This window comes from Gymnoscopelus microlampas (assembly GCF_963454915.1).
Source record: "Gymnoscopelus microlampas genome assembly, chromosome: 5".
NCBI classification, from domain to species: domain Eukaryota; kingdom Metazoa; phylum Chordata; class Actinopteri; order Myctophiformes; family Myctophidae; genus Gymnoscopelus; species Gymnoscopelus microlampas.
This window is the reverse complement of record NC_139942.1, coordinates 38,201,019-38,223,959: the sequence shown is the minus strand read 5'-3', so window position 1 is coordinate 38,223,959 and position 22,941 is coordinate 38,201,019. Positions and strand designations below refer to the sequence as shown.

Here is a 22,941-nt window from a genome sequence, read left to right as displayed (position 1 = left end):
CACGTTCCAAATGATGTCCATGTGCCAATAAATCTGGCTCACACTGGTTGACTTACACTGCATAAATTAGATGGCATAATGGCAAATAATGGCTCCGGTGTAGATTATTGACCTCTAAACCATTTACTAATACTAGACACTGTGTGTGTGTGTGTGTGTGTGTGTGTGTGTGTGTGTGTGTGTGTGTGTCTGTGTGTCTGTGTGTCTGTCTGTGTGTGTGTGTGTGTGTGTGTGTGTGTGTGTGTGTGTGTGTGTGTGTGTGTGTGTGTGCGCATCTGTGTTTTGTGAGTTGTGGGGGTTGGTGTGGGGATAATACATTGCACACGTATAATAATGTATTCTCATTCTATCTGCTGTATGTCCCTGCATCAGTACAGTAGGTGTTTATACCATACACACACCATGTTTACAGCCTGCTTTCCACCGTTGTTCCTTCACCTTCTGCCTCTAAATACAAACATACAGCAAGGTTAAGGCTCCTTTGAAGTGAATTCTGTCACTGCTAGCCAGCCATCGTAGCAGATGCAGTGAGACGTGCTCGCTCCGATGTGTTAATTCCAGCTATCCTCCCTCGCCACTTTTTACTTCTGCAAATGAAAGATGTGAAGGCTTTGGCTGCTCGTAATTAAGAGCAATATAATGTGCTAACGTTTCTAAGTCGCAAGACGGCAGAAAATCAATTATCGTCCTCCTAGCCCTGCTAAAATACTGTAAAGTGTGGCCTCTACTCAAGGTCTCCACAACAACTCTGTTGATAGCACTTATGACAGACAAACACGCACGCACGCACGCACGCACGCACGCACAGCAGTCACAGCAGTCACACACAGATATTGATGCATGAAGCCTTAAGAATGGCCAGCAGTGAGACAACCTTCAAGAGCTTTTTTTCTGTTTGTCCTCAAGTCAATTTCTCCCTCTCCTTTTTCCCACAGATATCATCTTTCAGACGAAGAAGACCAATCAATACTCAGATGAAGTGTCATGATCAGGACTAATTAACACTAATTAACAACTATCTGTAGCCCTGTAATGTACCAGCGTTAGGGTCACAGTCTGCCTCCTGGAACCTATAACTATCAGCATAGCTTCGGGGAGGAGGTCAGCCAGCCAAGCAGACTGGCTGGCAGGCTTCCCTGATTCACTATTGAAAGGCTTAGACCCCGCGTCAATACAGACATTAGAATGTAAAAAGGATTAGTCCAGGCTAGAGTGGGTCTCAATGGATGGCGCAGTGAAAAGCCCCACGAGCTAAGAGGGTATTAGTCGATGGGATCACTGCCCACTTGCTATGGTGTGAACCACTGTGTGAGGCCACTTTGAGATCGGAGGACACAGAAAAAGACGTCCTCGCAGGCTGATGTGGCACTGGGCACATTAGAAATGTCTTGTTGCCAGCCTGACGTGGACATTTAACTCAGCAGTCTGGCCAAGATGAAGTTCCCCTCAAGACTACAAGCAAACATCTGAATGTTTTGGTGATATATTTTCTCTCCAATATTTTCTTCTCTTTCTGCATGAAGGAGGCTCTATTTAGTCAATCATCTCTCTCTCGCATGCACGCACGCGCGCACACACACACACACACACACAAATGTATTTGTTCTCCCTTCTGAATATATCTTGTATTTTTTTCAAAAAATATACATGAACTGATCAGACGTAGTACAGTCGGAACACCTCTGCACACTTAAACCTACTGTAAGTGTGCAGATGACAACAGAAAATATACAGAATGGTCTACATATGAGGATATGACACGGAAATGGATCTTTTCTTCTCTCCTTCTGTCACGTTCCTGCCACGTGCTGCAGTGCAAAATCTTCAAAGTCCAAACACACACACACGCACACACACACACACACACACACACACACACACACACACACACACACACACCCTCCCGCCCCTATGGGCCTGTCGCCTCAATCATTTCTCCCTCAACGTGGAGGAGAGCGCGAAAAGGGAAAAGACGATTCTTCACAGCAGCTTAGAAGTAGGCCAAGAGAAGTCACTCTGGGGAAACGGGGGGATGGGGGGGGCGCACGTTGTCGACATGCACGACGTCTGAGGACTGAGCGTTCAGATGAGGTCGTTGATCAGAGAGGCAGGCCTATTTTATTTTGCCACAGATTTTTGCATGGAATATTGAACAGCAAAGCAATGTTTTCCCTGGTGCAAGTGCTCATTAACTCATCTGTCCCCTTTTTGAAATCCATTTGATAGCATACCTCCTGCTGTGCTTTCAAGCCTTTAGCCTCTGGAACACGAGTGAGATGAAAAACATCACGAGAACTTGAAGGCCAAAGAAAAGAAAAAAGGACGAATCTCGGTTCTAACAAACATCCGAATTATACGGACTGTGTCTTGAATATGTGTTAAAGACCAACAACTATTGAAAAAATCTCTTTTGGAATACGGTATATATTTTTTTCATCACTAGTGCACACGCCGCTGAGACTGGTCCTCCAAATAAACTCCCACGTAACAGACAGACACCGGACCACACTCACCGGCAGCGCAGTCCTCCTCGTCTGACCCGTTCTCGCAGTCCTTCTCTCCATCGCATCTCCACGATAACGACACACACTTGTTAGTGGCGCCCCCACAGTCGAATTTCTCCGGAGGACACGTCCCTTTGCCTGTGGGGGGGCACACACGGAGGAGGACATAAGGATCACTGTGGTGGGCTCATAAACACAGCATCAACCAACGATAAGAACAGCAGCAGCGCTGCCGCTGATAGACCACAATAGCTAACAGTTGACTAATTGATTATAAATAATTGATAATCGATAATAAAATAATGACATTTGGGGGGAGTAAACTGGGTACTGACGTACCCAGTTCCATGGGGGCGGGGGTATGTCCCCCCATCTTTTGAGAAGAAGAAAAAATGTAAACTTCCGATGATGACCAGAATCACAGATATGCCACGGTCTGTTACCTACTTCTAAGTTAGTCTATCTACATCCTGTAAGTAGACTTAAATAAAACCAGCGTTGACTAATCATTACAAGTCGCTCTTATTTTGAAATTGGGCATATTTTAGAGGAAATTCGATTTCTGTTGAAGCCAAGCCACCTGTCGAAACCGAAAATAAATAAGAACTCACGTGGATGAATGATGGATTAAACACGAGATTTGTGTTATGAAGACCATGCTCTTGTGTACACAATGTACACACTTTGGAGCTTTCTCTTTGAACCTCTGCAGCAGTTGGTAATATACAGTAGCAAAATCAGCTCAAAATTTGTCCCCCTCAGTTCAAAATTGTCCTCTGCACGCACCCCTGGCTTAAGTGGACTAATCAATTTAGTCATGTCAATAATCTTTTGTGTGAATTTGTTAATATATAAAAATAAATGTGATTAATCAAAGAAGTAATCAATAGAATAATCCCTAAGAAAATAATCGATAGCTGCAGCCATAGACAACAACTCCATTACTCAATCAATCCGGCAGCTGACACAAGTGTAACAGCCGAAAATATACCCCCAATCTAAACCCTGGGTTAAAGTGGGCTATCCTGGTTTATATCCAAAAAGAAAATGAGAATCCACAATAGATCACCAAGCAAAATAACAACCCAGCCTCCTTCAATATCCTTCCTCCTGTCAATATGCTGTAGTTGGCACGAGGCAAGTTTGATCCAGATTAGTCTGGGTTTAGTGGTGAACATGCTGTCCATAATTATGCATCTCTGCTTACAGGCCAGTTAAAACCCCATCTCCATAACTAAATCAATGGGTCAGTGTACTGGACAAGTCATTCATCTTTGTCTCTGTGTTGTTATTGTTTTTTTTTATGTTTTCTATTACAGTGTCATTGTCTTAACTGCTACGGCATGTTCAGGTGAGCGTCCACAGAACTTTCAGTCTCTGGAGTCACGCGTTGTTAAGCACACTGGCTCTCTGGATTGACACTATTACATTCTGACGAGCGATGGGATAACAGAGGCTAATTTGTGGCACGATGTGCTGACAGCAAGCTCGCTAATTAATATCATTTATGAGGTTATTTTCATTAAGGGCCCCGAATGAATCTCTCGCACAATCTCTGCCAACTTTAGGTGCAATTAGCTTTGTGCACCAGAAGATGTTGAGAGATGTTCTGCTCAGACATCTAGTGTAAATAAAAACACAGCTGCATGTATGCCAAATGAGATAATTAAAAACAACTGTACTTATGCTAAATGCGTATCCCTTTTAGCAAAACAACTGGGGTCATGCTTTGTTGTTTGTGTACCGTGTCCCCTAGAACTGTGTAGTGCAGTAGAAAGAAATCTAGAATTACAATTATCTCGCTAGGGAAAAGTAACTTCTTATGCAGTAAGGAGTCAGGGGCAGCACAAAAGCCAGTAAGACGGTAGATAGATAGCCACCTTTATGAAATGGCTGCCTCAGACAAAGCCATGAATAAGAATCAAAATACGGCGGCTTGACAGTGCGACCTTCAATCCTCGCCCCAGGCATGCACGTCTCTGGAAGTCCTGTCTGAGTGTCTCCGTGTTCTGGAGGTGTGATGAAGGTGTGATGGAGGAGGATGAGGAGGAGGACAGCTGGGGGAAAAGGTGGTGAAAAAGGCAAGCTAGTGCCTGAGGAGTGACAGACAGACGGCTCTTTTCGACTACGAAGGGTAATCCAGGACCTTCCATAACTCAAACATTCCAGAACCCATAAAGTTCTGTGATAGTTTTTTTGTTTACGTTTTCCATTATAATCAGAGCTACTCCTGAAGGGGTGGTACATCACAAGAAAAACCTCTCTGCATCCGGCTTTGTCGAGTGTCTACACAAACACAATTGGCCCGTGTTCGGGGGAAGGCAAGCCGGACGGGGAGGGTGATCATTGTCATTGCACGTAATCCTACGGGCTGGGGCGGCACCTGTCAGCAGGGAGTGTTGGGCGGGAGGAATATGATGAAGGCTCTACGTCCGTAGGTGAGTCAGTAGGATACAACAGCAGTAACAACACAGAAATGTGTGTGGGGAGGAATCAATTGGCATTGGTCTAAATTGGGGAGAAAAAGGGGTAAAAAGCAATTATAATTATCAGTTAAAGAGATGTCAAATATGTACAGGCTCACACAACATGTCGCGATGCAACGTGTTGTGGGCTTGTACTGTAGATCGGCTATTTGTGTTATTTTTGAAAATCTTTGAAAAGTGTCTGGTAACAATACCGCTTGCTCCTTCCATGGGTTCAGGGTTAGTAGTACTAGCTCCTGAGCAGGTCCCAAATGACAGTAGGTTCCGAGAACCTTAAATGAAACTGAGCCATAGCGTATTGAAACTAAACGAGAACCTGTGAAATACATTACATGGCACGGTTCGCTTAGTTCTTGTTGTCGAAAAGAGCCAAGAGAGAGCTGCAAGGAGCGCTGATGCGGCCAGGTCCTGACCCTGAGACCGGAATACCACAAACACTGCAGTGCAGCGCTGGGTGATTCTAGTGCTCAGGGACCAACGTACGGCTTGCTACATTCATAGATGTATTTCTGCCTATCGAGTGAAAGGCTTACGAATGACAGTTCTGGTCAAAGCCCAATTCGTATCAAAAAATGCTGAAAAATGAAATGAAAAGAAGCAAGCAGAAAAGGTAGATGGGCAGAGAGGCAGCACAATCATACATAAAAACGCCACCAAACCAAGAGAGAACAGGGAGACATGAAGGCAGAGAGAAATATCTGACAGAAGATGAAAGAGGTGAGGAAAATTTTACTTTTCAACAATGACAAAGAGAATAACACATTCACTAAACGCAATTAAGCTGATTTATTGGTCCAAAGATATTTTGTATTAAATGGAACAAATTAATGTGTGTGTGTGTGTGTGTGTGTGTGTGTGTGTGTGTGTGTGTGTGTGTGTGTGTGTGTGTGTGTGTGTGTGTGTGTGTGTGTGCATGTGAGAGAGTCAGAAAGAAGCAGAAGGGAGCCATGCTAAGAGCAATATAAATCCTAACAACTGATTGTTGAACATGTCAGCTTGAAATCAGTTCACATCGGCAAGAGACACTGTCATGCGATGTTGTATATAAGAGCGAATGATAGATGAAAACCATCTCCTGAATGACCTTTTTGACTCCTATGCTTAAGACCAACCAAAGCCGTCCATACCAAGCAGAACGAACAGGGAGGGGTCAGGGAGGACAGAGACTGGAGGAGAATCACAATCCGCCATGCAGGGAAGAGAGAGCTGTCGCATCCTTTAAACCGATGGCTTTCTTATGAAGCCTACGCCTAATCCACACTCCTCCTCGCCGCCGTGAACGAGAGATCCAAATATCAGTTGTGTGCCAACCTACTTCACAGCTCCACTAGGCATTTATTGACTCATCTAGCATCTTTTCTTTTTTCCTTTGGAATGAATAAGTGACTAATGGGTTTTTGCTTGAAGACAAAGGCAATATAATAAAAGCCAATTACTCGTCTAGACAAACTGATGGAGTGAGCCTGTGTTGGTCACAGGCGGGTTTTTAAAAAAATGAGTCCCCATCTTGTCTTGTCTATCTTGTCTTTGGCAGGAGTCCTGCTCTGAAATTCATCATCGTCAGTTACAAGAGCCAAGTCAGTGCTCACCTCAACTTGACAAGGTCTCATCACTGTAGCTCTCTTCTTTGCTGTTGCATTTTGTCACTGCCACCCACAATGCCACTCACAATGCCACCCATGGTTTCTTGTTTTAAGCACCATGTACTTTGTTGTATGACAAATAGCAAAAATCGCCGATCAACAAGGTCACAACATGAGGCAGTGCAACGCATTGTGAGTTTGTAAATCTGCACTACTTTTTTAAATACAAATAAATGCATTTTCTTTTAAAGATTTGCTAATTTATTTGTTTGCCTAAAACAGGGACTCCAGGGTAAATGTTAGTATACACTGTGGAGATGAAAAATGTGCCATGATATTAGTTGCAATTTTGTATTATGAGACACAAACACAGAACTGGTTCTGGTTCTTTGACCGTGAAATTGTGTCATTGTCACAATTTCACACTAAAGTAACATGACATTAAGAAATCAAATTTAAACCAAGACTATAAAGTAAGTACACAGACACAAACAAATGGGACCGACATTTGTCAGAGCTGAAAAAGGTGATTTAATGAGGTAGTATAAAGGTGCTGTAAGTTATATACTGTATTTTTGTTTAAATTAAGTTAAATAGCTCTATATTCTGATAGCAATCATTGCTATAGAGTGTTTCAGTAACAGGGGTCTCCCTGTCTCTCCATCTCTTCAATATACATAAAATGCATTTTCAAGTCGGGATACCAATGTTATCCAATAAGGAGAGAGAACTCATATAGGATACAGGATAAACAAGTTAAATTGGATGTGATGACACAAAGGAGCAGATAAAATTGGAACTGGAACATCCTGATTGGCTGAAATTGGCAACCCAACTGAAAATGTATTTTGTGATTATTGAAGAGCTGAATTGACAGGTAGACCCCTGTTATCGAACAAACACGCAATAGCAAGGATTACTATCAGAATATAGATCTTTAACTTTTTAACTAAAAACGTATTTTAACAAAAAAAATCACTTACTCTACCTTTAAGATTAAGGGTAAGGGGTAAACCGAAATTAAGGATCTAGGAAGGCCATTTAATGAGAGGATGACATCAAAGTTGGGTCAAATCTAACCCCATCTAGACATCAAGCTAATTAACTACATTAAACTTATAGCTATAGTTATAGTGCTTGGTGTGGGCGGCCCTAAAATCTGTCCCTGACCCATTTCCCTAAAGGTGAGCTTGTCGTATATTGCAAAACTTATTATATTATAAACTAGAGGTCATGGTGGTGATACCAATCAATGGCAAACTGTTATAACTGTTACCAACACGTATAGAATAACAGAAAGGGCATGGTTTGTGTTAACATAAACCAATACCTTTACGGTAAAAGTGCACCAGCTTTGTGTTTAAAGGACAACTTTGTTTTTTTTACAACAAGGGTTATTTTATTAGTTTGTAATGATAATAATTAAAAGATGAGTGTTTTAAAAAATCACGTATTGCTTTCTATCATTATAGTGATTTTAGTGATTTTTAACTGGGGGGCGGGGGCATTCGGTCCATTGGTAAATAGTCATGAACGCAGCCTCCGATTTCCGTGAATCTTTGTACGCACATCACCACTCGGCCAAGGAAGAAATGCCACCCTACATTTTTCAAATCAGCCTCATGGTGGCGCTGTAACAGGCAGATTCACGTTTTGGCCTATACAGTTCAAGAGTTATAGGCCAAAACGTGAATCTGCCTGTTACAGCAATTATTATCATTACAAACTAATAAAATAACCCTTGTTGTAAAATAACTAAGTTGTCCTTTAAGCATCGGAGCAGACAGATTGGCAATACAATGGCATGTAGATATCAGTTGGTAAAATAGAGTATATATCCATTTGGAGAACTGCCAACCCATGTAGTCCTCTTCTGCCAGGCCATTGCACACTGTGACAGGTAAACTGAATTGAACTTGCACTTGTCTGACAAGGTAGATAAGACGGTCAAAATCGTACAGTGTGCAAGCACTTTAGGAGACTGCCACTAGGCTACGGTCACTCTGCAACCTATTCCAGGCTGAGAGATAATATGATACATACATACTGTACTTTTCCATGAGATGTTAGCACAAAGGTAGGATGGGAGCATACCAACAATTGCTTTCTGAATGTGTAAAATGTGTAGATAACGTGTATAAAACACAAGTATATAACTGACAGCAGTGAGGCTTTTCATTTTGTAATGAACTTCAGGGAAGAATGGTAAGCTTTGTCAACCATACACACTGAGCACAGGTATGCAAATATAAAAGATCACCATAATCCAACACTAGTAATGAATAGAAATAGAAGTAAAACTAAATGTAACCACATGAACCCTAGCATCCATATTCTAGACATGACATAAACGACCATTCACCAAAAATAGCAGATCTACAATCATACAGCTTGTAGATTGGTAAAAGTGACAGGTAAACTGAATTGAACTTGCACTTGTCTGACAAGGTAGATAAGACGGTCAAAATCGTACAGTGTGCAAGCACTTTAGGAGACTGCCACTAGGCTACGCTAGCCTAGATCGCTACTCATCGTGCATCTACAGTAGTGATCTCATTTGTGCATCTGTGTGTGTGTGTGTGCCAAAATGTAGGTGTACTGTGCACGTGCTCGTTCGTTTGACTATTGGTCTGATGTTGAACGGTGGGGGTTAGATAATCTGGCCTCTCTACCCCCGAGCTGAAACGACACAAAGCGCTCTGCTAACATGAGTCACAAGCAGATTTACGGCTTCATTAGACCAGGCTAGCATGGCCCTGTCCCTCTCCCTGAATTATGGATCAGGTGTAGCAGAGACACACAAGACACAGGAAAAGGAAAATGTTATCAGCAAAGTGCATTAGCATCAGTGCCGTACTACCAGGGTTTGTGCACTGTGCACTACAAGCTAAGCTGCATTGCTGTACCTGTATTGGTAGATTCACTGCCATTATGAAAGGGTGCATTTCACAGTCTCTGGGTAGACACATCTATATGCATGAAAAGCAGCCTACATTACAGAGTAAAGTGACAAGCATGCAGTGCGATGATAAATATACAGCACAAACATCTTTAGCAAGCAAATCGTCCCTGCCATTAAGCCAGTAAGCGGAGGCGAGGCCCTGTCACTCATTCCCCATAATAGAATAGAAAAAAGAGAGGTTTGAAGCTCAATATCTACAGATTGATTTTCATCAAGGCACCTCCGTCAAAAGAAATATTTCTAACCAGAAAGCTACTTGCAGCTTAACACAAATTATGTGCTTGTTCAAGGGAGGCCTGACCAAGATAAGAAGCAACACAAATAAAAACAAATAGTTTCACACAAACACAACCATAAAAGCAATTATCACAGCAGAGTAAAAGGTTAATTAAAAAAACTAATTGGAAACAAGGACAGTCAAACGATTTTGCCTCCAATTCTTTCAATTTCGATTTACACACATTTCATAAGATTAATTAGTCAATTCACTCTGCAACCTATTCCAGGCTGAGAGATAATATGATACATACATACTGTACTTTTCCATGAGATGTTAGCACAAAGGTAGGATGGGAGCATACCAACAATTGCTTTCTGAATGTGTAAAATGTGTAGATAACGTGTATAAAACACAAGTATATAACTGACAGCAGTGAGGCTTTTCATTTTGTAATGAACTTCAGGGAAGAATGGTAAGCTTTGTCAACCATACACACTGAGCACAGGTATGCAAATATAAAAGATCACCATAATCCAACACTAGTAATGAATAGAAATAGAAGTAAAACTAAATGTAACCACATGAACCCTAGCATCCATATTCTAGACATGACATAAACGACCATTCACCAAAAATAGCAGATCTACAATCATACAGCTTGTAGATTGGCTATTTTCGACTAAGGAGGGGACCAAGTATAACCCCTGGGGGACCCCAGTCAGTGGCTTAAGTGGTTAAGCCTAACCTTGGACATGGAGGTAGAAGTCACGGAGGAGGAACAGAGGGTATGGAGGTAGAGGGCATAAGGAGGAGGAGGTATAGGCGAGGTAGAGTCCATGGAGGAGAAAGAGGAGGTAGGGGAGTTAGGAGACATGTGGAAGGGTAGGTGGAGGACATGAAGGGGGCCTGTGGTGATACAGACAATGATGGATACCAGAGATGGTTGTGGCACTCACCGGGGTTTTACCGTATGCGCATGGACGGAAAGAGCACTCTGTGATGTGGATGAAATGTTCTGGCCAATATGAAAGGGTGGATGAAGAATCAAGTCATTGGTCAGAACAGTAACAGCAGTTTGTGGCTTTTTCTTTTATAGAGATTTATATTACCATCCTATTTAAAAGGGCATGAAACCCTTGGCTGATTTTGCAGTTTGTTTTCCACTTCAGGTTAAAAACATGGCAGGCTGCATAACACTGACCTTTTAGTACACAGTAAGGGTGTAACGATACATTTTAACAGCGATGCGATACGCATCACAATGGTTGACGATATGATACATGGACGATATTGGTTCATTCATGGCGATACGATACGATTCAATGATTTAAAATCAATACAGTAACTATTTAGAAAAATATTTTAATCTGCATGTGGAGAGTGCAGGTTTTTTAAGGGAAAAATGTATAATGGATATAAATAAGGAAACCCAGTGATTCTCTGGCAAATACTTGGACATTGTATTTGAAATTTTGAACACATATGGACAAACCCGCACCTTGACATGAACACAGAGATTACACACATTTATAAATAAACCAATTGTAGCGATATGTAATGGAAAATTGTAATAAAATTGCTAAATACAACGCACAAGTACTTATTATCGATACAATCGATTCTTTGCATACTGTACTATTGATGTAAGCAACACAGCTGCAGCTAATCAAATAAATAATGGGTGTGTTAGATCTTAGGTGTGTCAATACTGTCTATCATGCTTGCACATCGGTATGCCCTTGGCTCTGGGCCCACTTATTATTCATTTGTTTGGTGCAGCTGTGTTTCTTACTAGTCAGCCATGTTTTTCAATCTGATACGATATCTCATACAAAATCATGCCCCTTTAATTGTAAATGGAAAAACATCACAAATGTGACATTGGTAGAATTGATACACTTCCTACATGAAAACAACATGTAAAATTGTGTAAAATTGTGATGAACACAGATGATTTACATAAAGAAAATCATTACTCATGAACAAATTATGGTAAAAAATAAAAAACTGGGATGACTGAACGTTCTGATAAACACATTTTAGGATTAGGACTCCTCAAAGATTCTAATAGATCAGCCTTTCCCTCTCTCACACACACACATGCACACAGTGTAAACATGTTAAATATGTAATATTGTTGCATGAAAATCTATTATTGCACACATGCACGCTTTCTAATTAATCTCATATCACTCTCTCATTCATCATCACTCTCTTCATTCATGCACAATACACACGTATATTATAATTATTATTATATTACATATTATATTACTGTGTTATCAATGAATCAGATCAAAGCTGTCTTTTCCCAGTCAAATTATATCTATACTATATGTGATGGATTGGTTGCCATCCAAAAAGTTTGCTCACTTCTGAAAATTCGGTCATTGAATTGTCTGTGTCTCATTCCATGTCTTCATTTCATTCCATTCCATATTGACAGGCAGTGCAAGTTCACTTTAGCGGAAGCATCTGCTATCTGGCCATTTACTTCAGAACAACAGACACAAGCCGTAGCTTGGTTTCATGTTTTATACCTCATGTTTGGTAGTAGCAAAGTATTATAATTGAAAGACTCTCGTTATATACACATCTCTTCCTGCAACACTCCTCTGACTAGCAGGCATATGCTATGTTTGTTTCTCTCATTAAAAAACTCTCCAAGCTAGTAATGCAACAGAGCATTGTACAAAATAGATTTTAATAGCAACTGCAAGCAAATTTGTAAAACCCTGGGCTGTGGCCAGAGCAAACTTGCTTTCCTCCCTGTAGAGGCAGTTTGAGGGGGGCTTTAAGGTGAATAAGCATTTTTCAGGGGAAGAAGAGGAAGTGAAGTGAGGTTCCCTCCTTCCCTTACATCTGCTGGATCCCAGGGAGCTATTTCAAAGTACAGGCAGAAAAATGCCTTGCAAAAAAGTAAGCTGAACTCAGCAATTTCCTGCCCCAGCACCGACTGGCTGATGGCTCCTATTGCACAGAAAAATGCCATTGCTCAAACAACCATACAGAGAGCCACCGTACAGCAAGCTGTGCTGGCCAAATGACTCTCTGATTACACATTAGTCTGGCACTGTTTTTCCGCAAAGAGTCGATGATTTTTCAGCGCCTGCTACTAACCCACTCTGCAAGAAAACGGTAGCCAAAATTAGAATTTTTAATATGCCAGTGTAGCTCTACTCCAGCATGTAATTGGGACCCTGCTCGCTGAACGAAGATTATTTTGGCATACATCTCATTTGTGCTGGGTCCAGAATGTCTGTGTGAGTTTGTGTGTGTATTTCTTGCAGGCATGCGCATTTGGACAGGGCAAATAGCAGTGCGAGAAAGCCAAAGATGTCAGAGAAATAAGATGAACAGAATGTGCCGTTTGTGCCTGAGAGAGAAACTCAGTGTCCCCTGACAGATGTAATAAGATGTATGCTGTGCCCTTTGTTAACGCTCCATAATGCATTGAGGTGCAAGGTCCCGTGCTAAAAGCAGCCGAATGACAAGCTCACAACGTGTCGCACTGCGATGTATATCAGCTATTTTTGGTGAGAGACACCGTCGTACAACTAAGTATGAATCTGGCTATAAACTAGAGGAGTTATACTGTACCTTTGCCGTGTGTCATAACTCTCCTATTCACTCTTCCCAAACACACTACAGCAGCAAAGAGACAATTCTTAGCAACAGTGTTGATTTCGTCGATTAAAACGAAATCGACGAAAAATGTTCGTCGACTATTTCACTCACGAAAACTAAATAAGAACTAAATAAAAACTAAGCTATGATGAAAACTAAGACTAAATATATTGACAATTCGTCAACAAATAAAAACTAGATTAAAATGTTGGGGAGGGACGAGTGGAGAAGAGATCCAGTAGAACTAAAAGACAAGTCATTTTATGTTTGGTTGCACTCAGGTGTTGCACTCTGAAAATAGCAGATCTACAAGCTGCGACGCGTTGTGAGCTTGTAGATCGGCTATTTTCAGCATGCAACCAAGTGTAAAATCAGCCATTACAACACCATCAAGGCTTTTTATGACTAAAACTAAATGGAATTTGATTCAAAAGGCTATTAAAACCGAATCAAAATGTGTTGTCAAAATCAACACTACTTAGCAACAACCGGTCATCTTGCACTGAATAACCATCACCGTGGTAAGCATGGGTACAGGAGAGGCAGGTAAACAGTGAGGAAACATGCCATAGTGTTTCAACGGATTTGTGAGCAACTCATGGAGGGAAGCCTCGGGTCTTAGGCGGAGCTTAAAGTTGGTTCGGCTTTTGCCAACATGCCTCAGAAAGGAGGGGGAAACTCAACGTGCATGGCATGCACATACAGTACTGGTCAGTGGTCAGTAGCGTTATGTCCCAACAAAACCTTTATACAACACTAGTAATATTCAGGCCTGGTGGTGACTACCAAACCCTTTACACTATTTGCCAACGCAGAACAGGGTCTTCACCCAACATGGGTGTTTGGCAACAACATGATTGTTGTGATGATTCCGTCCTGCAGTGTTGTCATGGCAGCCGAAAACCAGCACTCATTTCAGTCAAGTGCTAGATGTGATTGTGTGCCTTCATGGGGGGGTTATGATTATATCATTATAATAGAGATACAGTTAGCATTTCACGGCGCGTTTGCTCAATTAACAAAAGATCGGAGGTTAATGTCCGTCCGCATCTGAAAGCAGCTCATGAAACACAAGACTTGGACCCGTGTAATTGACATCTTGCAGAGACGCGTGGCGGTGCTGCCTGCAATCTCACCGAGCAGGCAGCTGGCACAACACAGGCAGAGTGGGCCACCACTCACTCACTCAGTCACTCACCAGCGAAACGCAAAGTAATTAAGAAGCATGATCGCTCAACATGGCGGAGAGAGCAGAATGGCTTCCGCTGAGTAACGTACGGTACTGCCTGGAGACCGGTCCAATCTGCATCCTCCACTCGCTTTCTCCATCATTTCCATGTACTGGCTGTGACACACTTGGGTCCCTGCTCTCGCGGCACAGTGACAACAGACCCGGATCTTAATGATAATGCCTCCGTCGGTCTCATTGGAACCTCGTCATTTGAGTGCATGAATGGTGGAATGGGGGCGCTTGATTTGTGTAGCAGAGGTTGAAACTAAGTGGTTAAACTGGCACAATAATCTTAGGAATTTAAATTAACATTTTTATATATTCTTTTTCTTTTCTCCTTTCCTATCGGCCCTCCTGGCGTCCCCTGGCGCCGGCCCTTGGGACCACGGGGGGCCCAATTTCAAAATCTGGCGGTAGTGGATGTAAATTCTTGGCGTGAACTACAGTATACGGTTGTAAAAATGGAAATGGAAAATTAGGACTTTTTTTACCCCCTGCCAAGTGGAATATCTGTTGTCAGCTGAAAGACGCTTAGGAGGAGAGGGGTGAACGCTGAGAAATGCAGAAGGCTCAGGTTTACTTACACAGTAAAATCCTCAGTGTTAATTTAACTCTTGAGTGTGCAAATGTAACCAAACTAGCGGTTCGGGCTGCTACGCGACCCTCCCTTCTAGTAGCCTAAAATACAGGCTATATAGTATTATTAAAATTATTGTGGGCATGCATATTGCTATATATTTAATGACAAACGCGATGCAACAGCAGAGGCTGCACAACAGATGAGCGCAGAGTGCTCGCACTCAAAATAGTTTTGTGTGGGCAAGGCGTGTGTTCCTAAGAGTCGATTTCTATTTTATTCAAACGATAAAACGGAAACGATAACAGCAAACGATAACCCGGACGTCCAACCACTGCGCGACTGTATATATATAGATGGATAAATGAACACTGTGTAAGGCTCCATATGTAGTTGTCAAAGTGAAAACCAAAGTCAAATACACAGATATGTCTTTGACACCACAAAAGATTAGATTTTTTAAATGAATAAAAACTATTTATTTTGCTGTTGCCATTCAGAAACATATCACATTAAAACACCAACTGAATACAATAGGGATTTCCATATAAATGACTTTCTTCTCAGCCCCAATCTCTATCTTTGCATTTGGCGGCCAAGTGAATGAATCCCTCGTTCATTTATGTTTAATTGGATTTCCAATGCAAACTTGTTACCCTCCAGAGGTCTCTTTGTGCCTCTCTGTCCTCACACCAGACTTTCCGGGGGTGACATTAGGGGCTATTACATTATTCATCAGGGTCTGGCTGTATGGCCCACACACCAAATAAAGAGCACCAAAACTCCAACGAACAGGCTTTCAAAGACTCAGCTGGCTTTCCTCAATTCATTTTCTGCTCCGTTTCGCACGTCTTATTTCCGTCACACGCTTGCTTCAACAATGGCTTTAAAGATCAAAAGCTGAATTTGTGGGATGGAATCAAGTAGCATTTCAAGAGTTGGTAGGTAATCTCACCTAAATCATTCGGTCCTACCTCTGACATTATGACGGGGCATTTTACATAAAGGAGTAGATGCACCTTAATGCCTGATTTATGAAAAAATAGCAGATCTACAAGATCTACAAGCTTGTGTCGCAGCACGCCGTTCTACCCAATCTACAAGCATTGAGATTGTAGATTGATTATTATATAGTATAAATCACCTTTAACTCTCCCTAAAAGTCACTACAGTAGGTTGCACTACTGGTCTCGCCTGGCAACACCCTAATCATGATAGTAAATGTTTGTCCTCTGTTTTCAATGGTTTACTGGTTTAGGTAGTATAACATGAAATTTCAGGTGTGGTCAGGTGAGGCCAGCAGTGCAACCTATAGTAAAAAGTTTCAACCTCCCAGTGCAACACTATTTTGTTGTTAGTGTGTATTTCCATTTCTTTAAGGCTTCAGAGCTACGCTAATATACTCCCATCAAGTATTTCAATATGAGAGATATACTTTCATGAAAATGAAAATTCTGTATTGAAAGATCAACGATATTCTCATTTTCAATGTATCCCTAAGAAAATGGAACATTTATACTTCTGAATTGTGTGAGAAAATGGCCAATACGGAGACATACCAACGCTTGGTCCATGAACCTTGCAGCATCACTACACTAATGGTGTCTGTCTCTGCGCCAACAACTCTCACTCTGCAAGAGATCTGTACTCACACAAAGGAAGGAGAAAGCAACAAAAAAGCATGTCAGGGACTCGGGTAAGAAAACCAATAAAGGCCTCCCTGGACCTTAGTCCAGGCCTGGTTGTGAAAATGCCAACCTGCCTTGAGCCCACATCAGGGACTGTGTGTGGGTTAAGCCCACATCAGGGACAGTGTGTGGGTTAAACAGAGTGACACAGGCTAGAATAGGCAGGCAGTGCCCCGTCTGCCTGCCTGACAGCACAGCAGCAGTAATCACAATCCTTCCTTCCTGCACTCTACCACATTCAGACACAATGGAGGTAGTGACGTGGGCGAGCAGAGCGCCAGCGGGGAGGGAGGGCCAGGCGAGGCGGATGGCTGAACCGTTCCTTGGGTGGAGGCAGCAAGTCAAATTACAAACCTGACTTGTGTTCCGGGCTTCCAGAGGAGACAAATTACGTCCTGTCTAGCTCGTGCATGGCGCTGCGTATTCACCTACGGCGTGAAACCGGCAGAGATTATTAGCCAGCGTGGCCTTCATCCTGACAGTACCGAGGCTGCGACCGAATACAGAGTGATATTCAAAGGCACCTACACATGAGATAAGAGAATATGATAGAATGCAGCCATTAAGTTTCACCTTTACCCTCCATCACCTGTGCTATTATCTGACATACTTAAGAAACTGCTTTGACAAAGAGAGGTTACAGGGTCATTGAATAAAAAAATGCGGCAATAATGACAATGAATAATAAGTGATGCAATCAGATGAAATTGTGTTGAGTATGCGCATATGTCGTTTGTGTGCGCGTGTTTGTGTGACATGTATGAGACGTGTGTGTGTGTGGGGGGGGGTGGGGGGGGGTACTTGGTACTTACTGCAGGTGGCTTCTGCCTCATCGGAGCCGTCGGGACATTCTGGTTCCCCGTCACAGCGCCAACGGCCTGGGACACACTGCCCGTTTAGGCAGGCAAACTCTGCTGGCGCGCATGTTTTCCTGGCTGCTCAGAGAGAGAGAGAGAGACACAGAGATACAGAGAGAGAGAGAGAGAGAGAGAAAGAGAGATAAAGACATGGTCAATTTCCAAATCGGATCTAATCTGTAGTATAGTGTAATAGGTCAGATTATCTGACGGCCAGCTGTATCATCCTGTTTGTCGGGGGGGAAATCAAGCTCTTCGTCGTTCATGTAATTTCTCTGCAGTCTACTCAAGCTCTCTCTCCCGACATCCCTTAGAAGTATTCATTCTCTCTTCCCCTATTGTCCTGATGAAGCAGTCTCTCTGTCTGTTATCCATCTTCTCACTATCAGTCACTTTATCGGGTCTAATCCCTTCTGCTGGCTTCTCGTCATGGAGAATAGAGGGGGTAAATGGATGCAGATCGCTCGCAGGGGTTACAATGACACTTCTTTCCCCCCAAACATGTTAATATTGGAATCCCACAAGCCTATATGGTCGCGAGGGGAGGGCAAAGGTAAAACGTGCTAGGAATGGAACACTACACATTGAACGTCAAAACGTGTACAGTTATTACAGGCACTGAATGAAGACGACTACAAAGACAAAAGAATCCCTCATATTGTGAGGGATATTACTATTGTGGTATAAAAAAGTTTGAGAACTCCTGCTCTGCTCTGTAGCCATTTGTTGTTCCATTTTGTTTGAGTGGTCTTTTATATATACAGTATATATTTTGCACCCTCCCATAAATAAATGTTTACGTGCATTTGGGATGTACTCTACATTCATTGATGTTTTAACTTGCTGGCCTATTTGAGTAACCCCTCCACTATACACTTTTTAACACCCACACACACACACACACACACAGAGACACCTTAAGTGACGCGTCTGCTAGCTTGGCGACAGAGACGTAAACACACAGAGGTCAGAGTCGTTCAGTTTCCTCAGACCATTAACTCCAAACAGGACAAGCAGTACAGTCTAATAAATCTCCTGCTCAAAAGGCTTTCAGCTGGACTGTCTGGCGATGTTAAACAGTAACAGTAACAGTTCCCATGCTGTCCCAGCCCTGGCTGCTAATACATTATAGCATTGTGTTATATTTAGAGTTCTGATTTGTTAATCAGTGATAGGCCTGTCACAATTACTTTTGATTACGAAGCCTGAAAGGCTTCATATGTTCCAATAATGTTCAATGCCAAACACACAATTAAATCTTTAATCGCAATTATTTGAGTGACAATTAATTGTCAACTTCAAATTTGTAATCGTGACAGCCCTAATCGGTGACCTCTCTTCTGTTCAGCGCTCGCTCCAGCCAAACTCTCTTACTTGCAAATGAAAGTGGGTGACTTGGGTGAGGGAGGGCAGTGAATGGTTAGGGACTCCATCAAAATGGCTGACATAGCACTCAAAATCAACACAGGCGTGCGCATAGCATCATGAGGCATTTAGGTGTGCAGGGATTAAAGCAAAAAAGACTTGATGTTAAGCCAAGTCCCAATCTGCGGTTTGTGAAACAGTGTGAAAGGAGCCCTCCACACGGTTTCATAAACAATTATAGCATTACATGATCCAATTATGATGTTCCTTTTTCATATTATCATAACCTAAAACCTGTGTTCCTGCTGAGCGACATACAGCCAACCAGATTGTGAAATCGCAGATTGTGGCTTTAACCTTTGCTTTTATGAAATATCTGCGACATTAGGGTTTATGGAGGATGCTTCTGAGAACATGCATTGTTCTATTGCTACTTTTTACAATTAAAATACTTTTTAATGTATTAATTCTATTGCTGGTTTGACCAATTCAAATACTCTCAAATACTCTTTATTCCCTTAAAATAACTAATCGAAAATAGCAGCTCTACAAACTCACAATGCAGTGAGTGAGACGCTGAGCGTTGTGAGCTTGTAGATCAGCTATTGTCAGTGTACGACGACACCAGCACACAACCAAGTATAAGTCATCCTTTAGAGAAAGCCAAGAGTTAGCCGAGAAGGACATGCTGACTTTTATAGAATCCAAATGACTGAAATCAGTCGTATGTGGCGACAGAGAACTTTAATCCATGGGTGTGGTTTATTCTGTGATTGTGTGAATCCAACATTGCTGCCACACTGTGAAACCTCTGAGGTTCTTGAGAGAGACACACTGCAGTCTGCAGGATTTTTTAATTGCCCCCGTTTCCAGTCGTTTCCTCCCACGGAAACCTCAATGTCAAGCCAATAACAGGTCGTCAGGGCGGCTGGCGCTATCAAAAGCAATCACGGAATGTCTATTACCGTGCCTCTAATAGCGCATGCATGCAGTTCAGCGGTAATTGTGTTAGCTGCCGATACGCGAGACCAGCAACTCTTACTTCATTTCACTTCATAAAGCCACATTAGCAGTGCTCTCCTTCAAAACATAATGAATTGACCCCATTACACTACATTGTCAGACAAATACTTTCTCTCTCGCTCTCTCTCTCTCCCTCCCACTCCATCCTTCCAAGCGTAGGTCTGTTTCTCTCTACCTCTGCTTCTTCCCCCATATTGTTAAAAAGGTTGACACCCCAGCAATAATAAACAAGGTTCAGATTATTATTCTTGCAATTAGGCATGTGTGTTTTTTTTTGTTTCACTGCATTGAGTGCGACTGGCGTTCTCATTATGAGCAGCCTTTTGTTTAAAGGTGAGGACAGACGATTATGGAGGAAACCAAGACTGTGATATCCTTTTAACTCACACCTCCCCTTAAGTGTGTAAACTCATTAGTGGTGTGTTCACAGTGAGCACCTCCCGTGAATTCTGAACCACACGCTCGTATGCAGACACAGATATCCACTAGCGTGAGACAGAGGATGAAAGAGAGAGAGTGAGAGAGAGTTACCCAGAGGCCTTCCACAATGCTTTATTACTCAACAGACAAAGTCTGGAAATAGATACAGCATACTGTATCAAACTTCTCAAGAATCAATAGAATAAAGAGGGTTTGTTTGTCACTACTCATACAGGTAGAAGCAATAACAAATTATATTTCAAAGACCAAGTCGAACGTTTTACCTTCTTGAGCAAAACTATAAAAATAATCGTATACATCTTAATCCGTGCAAGGGTTTTCATCCATTTGTACACTCTCACAGTTAAATTAACACTGAGTAGATTGGGGCCCAAGCGATAAGAAACATATCAAATGGGGGCCTAATAATGCATACCCAACTGGGGTTCTTGAAATTGAAAAGGTTGAGAATCATTGACTAACTACGGGAAACGCTGTTTGGCTTGATTACCTTGCACAAGATGTCCCAGTCAAAGTGTACCATAGGCTATACAGCTCTCCACCATCCCATTCATCCCGCTTCAGGTCTTCTGTAACCCAGCATATGGCCTCTGTAGGCCAAACGTACACATACAGTACATACATCTGGTTGTCTTCTACTCCTAGAGTTTTAGTTCGAACCTCAAAGAGTTTCATTGAAATGTATCCTCTGCTTGCTTCAATGAAACTCTTTGAGGACCATGGTTCACTCAGAGATAATTAACTGTTACCATGGGTATCCTCGCACCATCTGTTTGGACTGACTTTCTCTTTTCTTAATTAGAGGAGGTTTTAAATGTTAATGCACATATGAGGAGGGGGGAAGACATAATGGAGGGATGTGGAGAGAGACAGAGAGCAATGGGAGAGAGAGAGCGAGTGAGATGAAGAGAAAAATACAGCGAAGGAGGTAAGACAAAGGAGATGACATACAGACAGAAAGCTTGGATAAAAACAGAGAAAAGTGAGCAATAGGCGTGGAAATGGAGAGTGACATGTGCAGTGATATTACTCATGGATTACCGATGCCAAACGAGACACTGAATGAAATGAAAAATGAGGCCATGTTACAGCAGATGACAAGGACAGCACTTACTAAACATTTGTCCCTATGACACATTCTTCACACGTACACACACACGTACACACACACACACACACACACACACACACACACGCGCGCGCGCGCGCACAAACACACACACACGACAACAGAACTGGCATGAAAAATAATATAAAATGCGCTGGCACACCTGGGCGCCAAGTGAGTTTTCTCTCTCCCTCTCGCTCGCTCTCTTGCCCTTGAGAGCCCATCTACATTTATCCCAAGCAGTTACAGATGAGATGTGACACACAGACTGAATGAGGGCCCCTCAGGGGTCCACCCAGCCAGCCACATCACGTCACGTCCCCTGAAGAAGGAACAACGCTCCACGGTCTGTCTACCCCACCTGGAGTCTTACACCTTCCAGTCCACGGTGTGTGTGTGTGTGTGTGTGTGTGTGTGTGTGTTGGGGGGACGGGCGACTGTCAATGGTGCTTTGTGTCATCTTAGTAAAATCCTTGGACAAATGGAATTAACACTGAGGATTACTGTGTAGGTAGATAGAGCGAAACCGACTGTGTATAAGTATGTATAGTGTGTGTAGTGTGTGTGTGTGTGTGTGTGTGTGTGTCTATGTCTGTGTCTGTGTGTGTGTGTGTGTGTGTGTGTGTGTGTGTGTGTGTGTGTGTGTGTGTGCGTGCGTGCGTGCGTGCGTGCGTGCGTGCGTGCGTGCGTGCGTGCGTGCGTGCGTGCGTGCGTGCGTGCCTGTGTGTGTGTACTGCTATCTATGCAAAAATCTGATGTTCTCACAAGGATAAAAATAGGAAATGAATATGGTCAGCTACCGGGATAAGTCTACAGCACTACAGCACATCCAAAGTACAGACACGTTCACACAGTGCCTAACACCTCTCAGAAACATGCTTCCCTAACTAAACCCCTCACAGAAAGTTGTTCCCTGCCGTGAAGGATATTAATGACAGCTCTTTTCATCGGGGGCCATGAGAAGCTTAATAGGTAATGCAGTGATAAGCACATTCTCCAGGGCATTAGAAGACAAATGGCCTCATTAGTGGAGAGTGAAGTTGGGCAATGTTGTTGACGCAGGAAACATAATGCATCCCGTTGGCATGACGCCGGCATGTAAATGAGTGAACCCATCCAAAAATGAATGGCATGCCATGTTGGCATACAAAACACAGCACATCATTAACAAGGGTTAGCTCCGGCTGGTCTTAAAATTGCCTTGGACAATTAGTACTGTGTACATCACTTAATTAGGCCAACTTTGAGGGTACCATAATATATTCTAGA

The 22,941-nt window shown here is 42.5% G+C and overlaps 1 protein-coding gene across 1 annotated transcript in view; it reads right to left on the bottom strand.

Annotated features, from left to right (window-relative positions):
• LOC311044664 (low-density lipoprotein receptor-related protein 8-like) overlaps positions 1–22,941 on the bottom strand; it is a gene marked incomplete at its 3' end in the record, with an annotated part of 99,405 nt that overhangs the window by 54,880 nt on the left and 21,584 nt on the right. The window contains exons 3-4 of the mRNA XM_084056375.1: positions 17,691–17,813; positions 2,514–2,642 (exon numbers count right to left, since the gene is read on the bottom strand). Of these exons, the coding sequence (XP_083912501.1) occupies positions 2,514–2,642; positions 17,691–17,813 (252 nt within the window). The remainder of the gene's footprint in view (positions 1–2,513; positions 2,643–17,690; positions 17,814–22,941) is intronic.